Source organism: Podarcis erhardii (genome assembly GCF_964252035.2).
Source record: "Podarcis erhardii genome assembly, chromosome: 3".
Lineage (NCBI taxonomy): Eukaryota > Metazoa > Chordata > Lepidosauria > Squamata > Lacertidae > Podarcis > Podarcis erhardii.
Window position 1 is genome coordinate 123594512 of NC_138507.1, and position 13424 is coordinate 123607935.

General features: G+C 47.9%; 1 protein-coding gene across 2 annotated transcripts in view; it reads right to left on the bottom strand.

Moving 5' to 3' along the window:
- The window catches only part of HADHB (hydroxyacyl-CoA dehydrogenase trifunctional multienzyme complex subunit beta), a 72384-nt gene that overhangs the window by 51046 nt on the left and 7914 nt on the right, over positions 1-13424 (bottom strand). For both annotated transcript variants that reach the window (XM_081854847.1, XM_081854846.1), the window contains exons 5-12: positions 13205-13249; positions 12219-12318; positions 9154-9241; positions 7372-7559; positions 3845-4025; positions 3141-3262; positions 1621-1700; positions 1455-1502 (exon numbers count right to left, since the gene is read on the bottom strand). In XM_081854847.1, the coding sequence (XP_081710973.1) occupies positions 1455-1502; positions 1621-1700; positions 3141-3262; positions 3845-4025; positions 7372-7559; positions 9154-9241; positions 12219-12318; positions 13205-13249 (852 nt within the window). The remainder of the gene's footprint in view (positions 1-1454; positions 1503-1620; positions 1701-3140; positions 3263-3844; positions 4026-7371; positions 7560-9153; positions 9242-12218; positions 12319-13204; positions 13250-13424) is intronic.

Consider the following 13424-nt stretch of genomic DNA (forward strand, 5'->3'; position numbering starts at 1 on the left):
CTGCCTCGGGCCCCTGCTACTTGCAGGACCTGAAAACTGCCCAACCCCAATCGCCCCAGGAATATCGGAACTGCCCACTGAGAGCCAGCGTGGCCTAATGGTTAGAGGAGGCACCCCAAACTCGGCCCTCCAGCTGTTTCAGGACTACAACCCCCATCATCCCTAGCTGACAGGACCAGTGGTCAGGGATGATGGGAATTGTACAGGTGAAACTCGGAAAATTAGAATATTGTGATGACATGGCTCCCCAAATCAACACAGACTGTGGAAACTTCACACTGGACTTCAAGCACCTGGCATTGTGTGCCTCCCCATTCTTCCTCCAGACTCTGAGTCCTTGGTTTCCAAATGAGATGCAAAAGCTGCTATCATCAGAAAAGAGATTTGGGGAGCCATGCCACGCCGCATTGAGGCAGTAATTGATGCAAAAGGGGCCCAAACCAAGTACTAAGTAGATATGCATGCTTCTACTTCTCAGAGCTCCAATATTGCTCTATTTGAAGACCTTGTTTTGCTGATTTCATTTAATATTCTAATTTTCTGAGACTGTGAATTTGGGGTTTTCATCAGCTGTATGCTATAAGATCACAATTATAACAAATAAAGGCTTGACATATTTCGCTTTGCATGTCATGAGTCTATCTCATATATTTGTTTCACCTTTTAAGTTGAATTACTGAAATAAATGAACTTTTCCACAATATTCTAATTTTCCGAGTTTCACCTGCAGTCCCAAAACAGCTGGAGGGCCGAGTTTGGGGATGCCTGGGTTAGAGTGTTGGACTAGGACCTGGGAGACTGGGGTTCAAATTCGCACTCAGCCATGAAGCTCACAGGGTGACCTGGGTCCAGTCTCTGCCTTCTCTCAGCCTAACCTGCCTCTCAGGGCTGTTGTGGTGCATTAAACGAGGAAGGGGAGAGCCATGCACATCACCTTTAGCTCCTTGGAGAAAAAAGTTGGAATATAGGTAAAGGTAAAGGGACCCCTGACCATTAGGTCCAGTCGTGACCAACTCTGGGGTTGCGGCGCTCATCTCACTTTACTGGCCGAGGGAGCTGGCATACAGCTTCTGGGTCATGTGGCCAGCATGACTAAGCCGCTTCTGGCGAACCAGAGCAGCGCACGGAAACGCCGTTTACCTTCCCGCCGGAGTGGTACCTATTTATCTACTTGCACTTTGACGTGCTTTCGAACTGCTAGGTTGGCAGGAGCAGGGACCGAGCGACGGGAGCTCACCCCGTTGCGGGGATTCAAACCGCTGACCTTCTAATCGGCAAGTCCTAGGCTCTGTGGTTTAACCCACAGCGCCACCTGCGTCCCATAAACACAACAAATAAACAAACTAGGAAAGGATATAGCCAGGAAGCTTTGGGAGAGGGCAGAACTGGCTGCGTGTGACTGGAAAGGCAGCCTCAGGTATTTCAACGAAGAAGAGCAACCATTTGCAACATACCCAAGCAAAAGCTGGTCCTTTGGGTCCTGGGAGACGTACACAAAATCCCTGAGGGAGAAAAGCAAATAAGTTGGGTGTTCTTGGAGGGAGGAGACAGCGGAGGGAAAGGCCTGCCACACTTTCAAAAGGGAGGGTGTGGAAAAGCAGAAGATGGATGCCCACGTACCTGAGGTAGGCCTTTGGTTTGTACCCCATTGCTAAAGCCTTCTCTTCGGACATCAGCAGCACCGCCGAGGCCCCGTCGGTCTGGGAATAGGAGCCAAGAATATTCCGTCAGCTGAGAGCAGGGATCGCCCCCCCCCCGAATCTGCCTGTCTCTGTATTCAGCTGCACTACAAATGAATTGTAGAGTTGGAAGGGACCCCTAAGGGTCATCCAGCCCAACCCCCTGCAATGCAGGAATCACAATGGGGAAAAGGATGTTGCAGTTTAGTAAGTTTCAATCTCAGGAATTCAAAAGGAAGGCTTAAAACTCACTGTCATTCTATGACATGCTGAAATCAAAGCCTCCTTCTCAAAGAGGCAGCCAGCCTGCATCTGTAGCCCTCTGGCTTGTGGTGCCAGGGAAGGGGAGAGACAGCTGTTTATGGGGGGGTATTGATACATAGGGCCAAATGCAGGAGGGGTTGGGGGGGAGAAAGCCGAGGTGGTCTTCCTGCTGTTGTTGGGCCATAACTCCCATCCCCCTTGATCGTTGGCCATCCTGGCTGGTCCTGATGAGAGATTACGCTCCATTCATGTTCAATGCCAAACAACGGGCTGGCAGCAGGCAAGTGAGCGCCAGGCACTGGCCGTCTCTCCTCCCATCCCACTGGCCCCCTGGGGACAGGCCTAAAGAGGGACGCTGTATGTCTGCACAGAGCCAATTGTAGTTTGCTGGCAAACCAGAAGTAAGACCTCTCCCCCCCCCCCCTCTGTAAAGTCAAATTCCTTTACCTCTTTTCGCCCTATCTACCTACCTACCTATCTACCTACCTAAAAGGGACGCGGGTGGCGCTGTGGTCTAAACCACTGAGCCTAGGGCTTGCTGATCAGAAGGTCGGCGGTTCGAATCCCTGCAATGGGGTGAGCTCCCATTGCTCGGTCCCTGCTCCTGCCAACCTAGCAGTTCGAAAGCACATCAAAGTGCAAGTAGATAAATAGGTACCGCTCCGGCAGGAAGGTAAACGGCGTTTCCATGCGCTGCTCTGGTTCTCCAGAAGCAGCTTAGTCATGCTGGCCACATGACCCGGAAGCTGTGGACAAACGCCAGCTCCCTCAGCCTATAGAGTGAGATGAGCGCTGCAACCTCAGAGTTGTCCGCGACTGCACCTAATGGTCAGGGGTACCCTTACCTTTATCTATCTAATCTATCTATCTATCTATCTATCTATCTATCTATCTATCATCTATTTTAAATCATATAAATACATACCAGCTAAATCTTGGGCCACAGAGCACTCTAAGGATGCAAGAAGAGCCTTTAGCTGGATCAGGCCCATGGGGCCCCATCCTGCCCAGCAACCTGTTTGCAGAAGAGCTGACCAAATGCCTGTGGGAAACCTGCGGGCAGGATTCAAACACAAGACCACTCTTGCCTCCTGAGGTTTCTGGGTACTGTATTTAGAAACATCGCTGCCTCGAACTCTGGCCAATGATTTCAGGTGAAAATCCCTTGTTCAAATGATGCTGTGTGTGGTGCCTTACCAGGAAAGAGGAGTTGGCGGCTGTGACTGTCCCGTAGGGCTTGACAAAGGCGGCTTTCAGCCTCCCCATCTGCTCCATCGATGACGGGCGGACTCCGTTGTCCCGCACGACCGTGTCCCTGCCTGGCAGAACCAAGGTTATTTAGAGCCCTGCAGAGTCCCAAGATTTGGCTAGCTATTTTCAGACCAGTATTTAAGCTTCAGGCTTCCTCATTTCTGCAGTGCCCAAGGATACCCTCACCTCAGCAACGTCTCCCGTACCTACAGCCCTCTCTTCCCTATCCCCACCCCTTTTGCTCCTAGAAGCCCTTCCTTTCACTAGGAATTTCTGCCTCTGCCTGGGGTCAACAGCAGCCAAAGTGGTACACCCAGATTCAGGATCAAAGTTGGCCAAATGTGATGATGATGATAATAATAATAATTTTTATTTATATCCCGCCCTGAGCTAACACCAATAAAATCACAGTAAAAACATAATAGGGGAAAAAGAAAAAGGGGGGGAAAAGAAAAAACCCAATTTAAAATACAGGTTAAAATGTAATTTAAAATGCAGCCTCATTTTAAAGGTAAAGGTAAAGAGACCCCTGACCATTAGGTCCAGTTGTTCCCATTAGGGAACTGGGTTTTCCCCTCCTGCAGCAGTTCCCAAGCGATGCCCCACGAATTGCCCAGGGGTTCCTCCCAACAGGACCCCCACCGTGGTACCTGGCACTTTGAAGGACACGAGGTCAGTGAGGAGCCCTTCGTCCTGGGCCTTCTTGGCCAGGCTGTGGGAGCGAAGGGCATACTCGTCCTGCTCCAAGCGCGAGATGGCAAAGGCGGCTGCCAGGCGGTCTGCCGAGTGGCCCATCGTCTCGCTGGTGGAGAACTCTGCCACGGCTGGGAGCTGGTGGGAGCCAGAGAGGGCTGGGTGAAAATGGGTCATAGGAATCTTTTTCTACTACGATAATACCTAACAACCCCCCCCCCCGAAGAACCGTTTACATTACCTACAGCAAGTGAGATGGGAAAATATAAACTATGTGGAAATAACAATACTATATAACTAAAGCTTTTGTTTTTTGAAACGCTTGGAAGAAGATAAGAGACTCTCCAAATATTGCTATTAGAAAGAAGCAGGATCTCCTCAGCCGCTGGAAAGACACCAAAAAATTTTGGACGGATTCTGAGAAGGGTAATGTGACGCATTCTTTAATTGGGATCCGCCATTATGGGATAAGACCGAGTTGCAGAGATAAATAGTCATGGGGGAGGTGAGATCCTATTTTGTTATTATATCTGTACTTCAAGTCCAATTTGGCAAATCTCCCCTGGAAAGACTAATGTTTGATGCAACCTGTCTGAGAAAATTAATGAGCAACCGCCTAGATTTTATTTCATCGGAACTGAGAGGAGATGGTGTCTGCCACCCGAGAAGGATTTGGATTGATTCGGCATAAACACCAGCGTGTGAGGACATTCTGCAAACAACAGACTTACCAGCTGCAAAAAATAAGGAGTCATACAAATTTCACACAGAAGCACATTATTGCTCATTTCAACTTGCCTGTGGAAACAACTCAGAGGCCATAAAAGAAGGAAGGATAACAACAGGAAGATGTAAAGAAGGAACTATTGGAAACTCAAGGTAGTGGAGACACAAGATGATTAGAGCCCCACTGAACCTAAAGCATGGGAAGCCCTAATAATAATAATAATAATAATAATAATAATAATAATAATTTGGCAGAATATTTGGACTATATGATATGTATTTGTATGATTTGGAATACTTAATGTGATCTGATTAGATTGTTAAAATGGAAAACTTAATAAAAATTATTTTTTAAGAAAGAAAAGAGAAAATCGGTCATAGGAAGGTGCCCGACACCGAATCAAACCCACTGGTCCATCTTGCTCCATACTGTCCACACTGGCTGGCAGCAGTGGCCCTCCAGGGTTTTGAACGGGGGTCTCTCCCAACCCCACCTGGAGATGCCAGCAGGGACTGACCCCGGGACCTTTTGCTTGCAAACAGATGCTCTACCCCTGATCTACATGCAGACAGCGCCAACACAAACAATCATAGATAAATAAGAATAAAAATGTGCACCCCACCACCGAGACCATTCCACTGTAACTATGCAACATCCCAAAATTTCAACACCTCTTGCAATGGTTTGACCCCTTTCCGTTTTAACAGTGCAGATTCTACAAACACCCTCCATAACTCCTCAAAATCATCTCTCCTGCATGTTCCCGGTCTTACTTTAACAGCACATGTTAATTTATTATTCATAGCTATATCCCACACCTCTTTATACCATTCTTCCATTTTATATTCACCTTGCCCCTTCCACTTCCTAGCTATAATAATTCATGCAGCTGTCAATGAATTAGTGAGCAAGTCTTTCAAAGTCTGCGAACCTTCCACCCCATCGTAAATTGATAACAATGCTACCTCTGGACTTTCAGTCAGCTTTAACCCAGTGATTTATGTTATCGCTTTAAACACCCTTTGTCATTTTTTAAAACATATATACACCCCCACCACATGTGAACATAATTCCCTGTTTCCTGGCATCCCCTCCAGCATAACACCAAATATTCCTTGTTTATTTGATTTAATCTGACTGGTGTTAAATACCATCTCCAAACTAATTTATAATAATTCTCTTTTATTTTTACAGACAACATTTTCAATGTACGTTTCTTCCATATTTCCCCCCAGCTTTAACTATCTATCTGCCCCGTTGTCTCCTTTCCCCACAAACACCTGCAGTTTTAACATTCCTAGCACTTCCAGCCAGGCTCCCCAGCTCTGGCAACCTCTCCTTCTTGACCCTACACCAGCTCATCCTTTTGCTTCCTTCACCAACGCACACTGTGGTGTTTTCTGCCACCCCCAAATGAACAGCCTTGGTCTTGTCTCTCCTCCTTCCCTTTCCCCAAGCACAGCTCTCTGCTCACTGACAGCTGCTTCCTTCTCCACAGCCCAAGATTCTGCGCCCTCCCCAATAGCAGTTCTCATGGTGTTTGGGGACAGGCAAGGGGAACTTCTTCAACCCCTAATCCTTAACAAAAGATCCTATGAAGAGCCTACTGGATCAGACCAATGGCCCACCTAGTCCAGCATCCTTTCTCAGAGTGGCCAACCAGGTGCTGGCCTTTAAAGCTATAAACCAGGGGTTGGCAACCTAGGGCCCATGAGCCACTTGTGTCATTTAACCGGCCCATGGACCCCCACCACCCGCTCGGTCAGCTCCCATGCACCACACTAAATCGGTGCAGAGCAGAGCAGGGACCGCCTTCCGCAAAGCTGCACATGCCTCCTCTGTGCCAGAAGGAGCACTGGAAATAGTGTTTGTGCATGCATGCATGCGTGCGCACACACTCCGGCCCACTGCGGCATCTGCGGGACTGTGAACTGGCCCAAGCCACAAAAACTTTGCCGACCCCTGCCCTAAACGGCCTCTGCCCAGTATACCTGAAGGAGCGTCTCCACCCCCATCGTTCAGCCCGGACACGGAGGTCCAGCTCCGAGGGCCTTCTGGTGGTTCACTCCCTACGAGAAGCGAAGTCACAGGGAACCAGGCAGAGGGCCTTCTTGGTGGTGGCGCCACCAAGAAAATAAACAAGGAAATAAACAACTGTCTGACTTTTAGAAGACATCTGAAGACAGCCCTGTTTAGGGAAGCATTTAATGTCTGAAGTTTTATTCTGTATTTAATGTTCTGTCGAAAGCCACCCAGAGTGGCTGGGGAAACCCAGCCAGATGGGCGGAGAACTAACAAATTATCATTATTATGGTGAGAAACCAGCAAGCAGGATCTGAGCACAAGAACAACTCTTTCTTGTTTCCAGGAACTGGTATTCAGAAGCATCCCTGCCTCTGTCGAAAGCCCTCTCCTCTATGAATGTATAACCCCCTTTTAAAAGCAAGTTGGTGGCCATCACTGCCCCCTGTAGGAGTGAGTTCCATGGTTTAACTATATGCACTATGTGAAGAAGGACTTGGTCTGTCTTGAATTTTCCAACGTTCAGCTTCTTTCGCAGCCTCTTGGTTTCCTTCAGTGCTGGGAACTGAACACCAGACTAACAGTTGTTTTAGGAGCTGAAGACATGAAGAACAGAGGACCGAGACACTCAACTGTCCCACCCCACGAGCCACCAGCCAGCCTGCCACTTGGTTTGTCCTCACCAAACAAGCAAGAGGAGAGAGAAATGGGGTTAGCCTTGTTCATTGTTTTTACCTCTGGAGCAAAGTAATCGGGACGGATCCTGGAGATCAGGGACAGCCTCTGGCCCAAGCTTTTTGCCCTCGTGAGTCCAAGCATAGTCTTCCTCATTTTCCGGCTGTGTCTGATGGGGACGTCGGACATCAGCTCAACGCCACCAGCCACCACCACGTCCATCTGGCCAGATGCAATGAGACCGACTCCTGCAGAGATTGGGAGGAAGGAGGCGCCGAGGAGTTACACTTCCCAGGAGATAAAAGGCGGCATCACCTCCTGCGTGAGAAATGCCCTCCCTGCCACTGCCCACTCGCCAAGGAACGGCCAGGCGCTCCCTTTTTGCTCCTGAGTGTCTTTGGCACCCACATCTTTACCTGCCCTATGTGGTATCAGCAGGGCAGCAGGTGGCCGTGGTCTGGGGGAAATGGCCTCATGGCCTCTTTACGCAGACTCCAGCCCACTCCGTCTAGAGCAGCCTTTCTCAACCTGTGGGTCCCCAGATGTTGTTGAACTACAACTCCCATCGTCCCTGAGCTCTGGCCTTGCTAGCTAGAGGTGATGGGAGTTGTAGTTCAACAACATCTGGGGACCCACAGGTTGAGAAAGGCTGGTCTAGAGCATTTATTTACAGAAAGGTTATCAGTCTTCCAGATTCAGAACACCCGAAGCAACGCATTCGCCAATTCTTACTTGAAATCTTTGATCAACGCCCACCATTTCTATCCATTTTTACCGAGCGCAGTGTCTACTGCAACTGCGAAAATTTCTTGCCCTCTAGGTGCTCCGATTGTAAGTGGAGGGGTGTGTGTTTCTATGGGCTGTTTTGAACCTTCTTCCTTCCATGCTCACCCTCCTTGGTCAACCTGCTCCTTTGTCTTGGTTAGATCTCACCCTTTTGCTGTCTTAAGTGGGACAGCAGCAAGAACCTGCCAGACACCCCTTCTGCATAGGACCAGGCACAATGGTCCCCAAACATTTTCAGACTGCTGCCCCCTTGGTTCCATAAACTCACTCCAGTGCACCTACCCTTACGCTATGAAAAGCATAATTCAGAACTCTGCTATGCACAACGCACTGATGAAGATGACAACACAATAAATTCATAACATTAACAATCCATTGTACAATTACTCAAAATCCAATGAAATCTATTTAGTTTAATTGATTCAACAAAATGGAAGACCTTGATCCAGTGAAACCCGCCATTGCCAACAGCTGGCCATCTTGTGATGACTCAGAATCGTAAATACAAACAAACGTGACCAAAGGAAATATAATTGAAAGCGATAAGAACAGTAAAACTTAAACTATGAAGCAAGGAAGCTGCTCCGCTCTGGGCTCCAGCCTGGTCAGTTGTAAATAAGAGATCAAGGCGCTAAGAGGGGCCCAATCCAGTGCCCCCCACCCCCCCGCTTGCCTCTTAGCCTTCCCCTAGGTAATCCCACTGGCCCCCAGGGGGTGGTACCACCCACCTGGGAACCACTGACCAGGCACGTGTCCAGTCATCAATCCACAAGAAGGAACATTGCTGCTTACCAGAAAGAGCTGCATTTTTGGCTTTTGCCAACATGTGTTCAAACATTTAACAGTTTTTTTTTTAATTAAAAAAGGTGCTTTTTGAAAGAGGAGGCTGATGTTTCTGGACAGAGCGGAGAGCAATGAACTCCCACTTAGGAGACCCAGGGCAATGCCTTGCTTCCTGCTGGAGAAGCATCCGACAGGTTTTTTGCAACTCGACAGCCAATTGCTGCATGCCCCCTTGTTCTTCAACCATGCCTCCCCCCCAGGCAACGTTGGTACCTGTTGTCATTGCCTGGTTTGAAGAGATGCATGCCATGGTGACCGTGTGGGCAGGTGTTTTGTCAGAGAAGCCAGCTCCCAGGGCAGCCTACAGAGAGGAACACAATGCAGAAAGCTTAGCAAACAGAGTGCTGAGAAAGAGCTTTATCTTTACAACACTTCCTGCGGTGGGAAGCAGCAGGCTGCGATGTGCATCGGTTGACTTTGCAGAAATCTTGTGAGGGGCAGATGATCTTGCCAAAGGCCACTTGACATATTATGTGGCTGAGCAGGGAGGCGAATCTGCTCTTTGGGTCCGTACAAACAACCACTTGCTAGCACAAGAAGCCTGCAGAAACTATGATTCTGTTGCTATTCAAAAGCAGGGTAGTGGCCAATGAAACCATTTGTCCCCTTAGCACACATTCTGGAGTCTCTGCTTGTTCACTGGGAGCACTCACCTAAATGCGCTTTAAGATTTTAGCATTTCAGAAGAGGCTACTATTGGTCTGAGGGTGAAGACAAAATATCCACCAAATTTGACAAGTTATGTATGTTGAGAGCCAGTGGTGCAGGACTAGGCCCTGGGAGAGACCAGGGTTCAAATCCTTGCTTGGCCATGAAGCTCACTGGGTGACCCTTTGGAGCCAGAAACTGCCTACCTCTCAGGGTTGCTGTGGGGATTGAATGAGGAGGGGGAGAACCATGTATGCCACTTTGAGCTCCTAGGAGTAAAAACGGCAGGGTACAAACACAATAAAATGAATAAGATAACATGTAATTGCCACCCTGGGCTCCTTCGAGAGGAAGGGCGGGGTATAAAGTGAATAAATATATCCTATTTTTACTCCATACATTTAAATCAAGCTGACAGAAGGGGAAACTCAACATTTGTCAGGAGGAAAATATTAAGATTGACTGTATCAAGTTGATGGACAATGCCAAAATGGCAAAATGACCAGAAGAATCAGAAATCAGAAAGACCAAAACTTCAATAAGGAATGGGGAAAATTTATAATTTGTCTTAAAAACAATTGTCAACAGTTAAAACCGTTAGGACTGGAATAACACTTGTAGTTTAATGGTGAATTTTGGACATAACGGAGAGGTAAAAGATTTGAATTATTATAAAAGATGCAGGAGGAAATGATTAATAATAGGACCCGCAAAGGGGAGCAGGGAAGTCCAGGAGATTCCTTGGAATTGTTTTTTTATGTTGCATGCTGGATATGTGAGTGTAAAACTTTGATTTGAAAACCAAATAAACAAATTTACAAAAAATAAAATAAAATAAATTGACTGCATCACCAATGCTTGCATTACTCTTGAAAAACAAGTTGCATAAATGGTTAATACGTCATGGCGCTCAGCCTAATGACATTTATGACCAGGCTTCATAATCTCTGGATAAAGGATAACTTGGGGGCAAGGGCTGGGAAAGGCCCATCTCTACCAGAGAGGAGGAGGAGGAGGAGGAGGAGGAGGAGGAGGAGGAGGAGGAGGAGGAGGAGAAGAAGAAGAAGAAGAAGAAGAGGAGGTGGTGGTGGTGGAGGAGCGGGGAATCGAACCCGGTTCGCCAGATTACAAGTCCACCGCTCTTAACCACTACACCACACTGGCTGGTGTAGTGGGAAACTGTTGCTAGCCAGAATCTGCAGAGCCCTAGGCTAGGTGAGCCAATGGCCTGGCTGAGGATTTCCAGGGGGTTGGACCCAATGACCCTTTGGCTCCCTTCCAACACTACAATTCTGTGATGCTACAGGATAAGACAGCCCCCGCCACGTGTCCATGACACAGGAGGAAAACACCTGAGTCATGGAGGCTTGGATACACATTGCCACAGAAAGCTGCTCCTGAGACACAGCCAAGTGGGTGAAAGTTCAGGACAGAGCTGGAAGTTAAAATTAAAAACAAGGGCTGGACTGAGCAGCCTGTGAGATGGGAGCCAGCAGCCTGCGGCAAACGAAGCAGGATCCTGGAGAAGCACTGCCAGGCTACACAGCGTCCGATGGCACTGGGCTTTCCCTGCCAGACAGCCGCACAAACGGTTGCTTGGCCTTAGAGAGCAGGTGCAGACACTGCAAGACATTCTGGCCATGGTCAGAAACCAGGGATCATCTGCGCGCAAAACAAAAAGTCACTGGTGGAGGAATGCCAAGGGTTGCTGATAAATAAATACTGACGATTTCCAATGTTTGCAATCTACATGTACGCAGACAGGCGCACTGGCAACATCAAATATTTGGTAAAACGAAAGGGGATCTCAGCTGGCAAGTTCAAAGTCTGCTCTCTTTTAGGGGAGGGGTCGTGGCTCAGTGGCAGAGGGTCTGCCTTGCAAGCAAAAAGTCCCAGCCTCTCCAGGTAAGGTGGGGAGAGACTCTTACCCGAAACCCTGGAGAGCCACTGCTGCCTGCCCGTGTAGACAATACTGAGGCAGATGGACCAAGGACTTGTTACTAGGCAGCTTCCTGGGTTCTTATGAAAGGGAATGAACAGGCTGACACCCAGGTGCCTCCTAGGTGGGTCATAAGGAAAGGTGGGTCATAAGAAAAGGGTTAAAATGTGATTTGATTGGCCAATGAGAACGCAAGGGGGGAGTAAAAGTTAGAGTGGGAGGTTTTGAAAGGCAGTTGAGGTTTGGGAGTTGGAGAAGGAAGAGGGAGGATTAGGTGTGGTTTGGTAGAGTTGTATTGTGAGAGAGTGAGAGGAATCGTTAGGTTGAGTCAGATAGATAGTTGGAATAATCAGTTTGGAGTTGTTAGGAACTAAGATTAAGAAACTGACAAGAGAAAAATAAACTGAAACCATAAGCTTGTTCCTGCATTTAAAAATAAACTTGATTATTTGTTTATATTATCAACTGTCTGGACTCCGTGTGTCCCCGTGAGAAACGGGGTGGTGGCAGCGAAGAAAGCAGTTGCAGTGGTGGCACAGGGTCAATAGACCGTCAAACGCCCGGGAGCCCTGTGTGATCGCCACACCCACCACGATTTGCCCATTCATAAAACACACAACTGGTATTCAAGCGACCGCAGAGATGTTCTGCTGTGTAGCTGCCTAGCGCTTCTTTCAATAATTTGACATACCTCTCTAGCCACATTGCTGGTTTTCACCTCCTGGATAACGGTGCCAAACACAATGTAGTCCACAACGTCCTTGGGCACATCAGTCCGGTTCAGCAAGCCTCTGCGGGAAGAAGTCAGAGAGGGGAAAAATCAGTGGTAGGCAGGCCAAACCAAAAGCATTACCCTCTGGGTGGTTATTTCACATAAGCTGGGAAGCAGCTGGGTTTAGAAGATGAACCTGTTTTAGGGTTGCCATATGTTTGAATTTTCTGGACAGATCCAGCATCTGGGCAGAAATCGGTAAAATGTCTGGGGGAATCCAGACGTATGGCTGCCCATGTTGGCAGTGCCGTTTCCATAAAAATATCTCAAAAACGGCAATTTTATTTTACGATTTTGCCTAAAAAGCTCAACAGCTTTGCACTGTTTGAAATATGGACAGCAAGAAGATCCAACCGATCCATTCTGAAGGAAATCAGCCCTGAGTGCTCACTGGAAGGACAGATCCTGAAGCTGAGGCTCCAAGACTTTGGCCACCTCATGAGAAGAGAAGACCCCCTGGAAAAGACCCTGATGCTGGGAAAGATGGAGGGCACAAGGAGAAGGGGACGACAGAGGACGAGATGGTGGGACAGTGTTCTCAAAGCTACCAGCATGAGGGAGGCAGTGGAAGACAGGAGAGCCTGGCGTGCTCTGGTCCAGGGGGTCACGAAGAGGCGGACACGACTCAACAACTAAACAACAACAACCTGTTTGCTCAGCAACCACACAGCAGCAGAGATTCAGATGCTATGTACACCCAGATCCACAGCTTTCATAGCAGCCATGTTACCCCACTAACATATTTGTTTTGTCACTCCAAGTAAATCTAGAGTGTAACTCCTGCCATTCAGGAAAAAAAACTATCCAATTATTGTTGTTGTTGTTGTTGTTGTTGTTGTTGTTGTTGTTGTTGTTGTTGTTGTTGTTGTTGTTGTTGTTCTTTTACCCATTAACTCACTACTTACTTCAGTGCAGCTCTGGCCAAGTCATGTGGCATCAAGTCTGCATACCTGACGATTAGAGAGGAAAGGACAACATTAAGGCCTGAGCAATGCAAGGATTTTGTTTTTTGCTCAGCGCAGGGTGAACAGATCAATCAAATCTTTATTACGGTCACAGACCAGCATAAGTAGGGTGGGGTACAATCATTTAAAATCTGCAAAACATTCTGGAAAGCTAAAATTA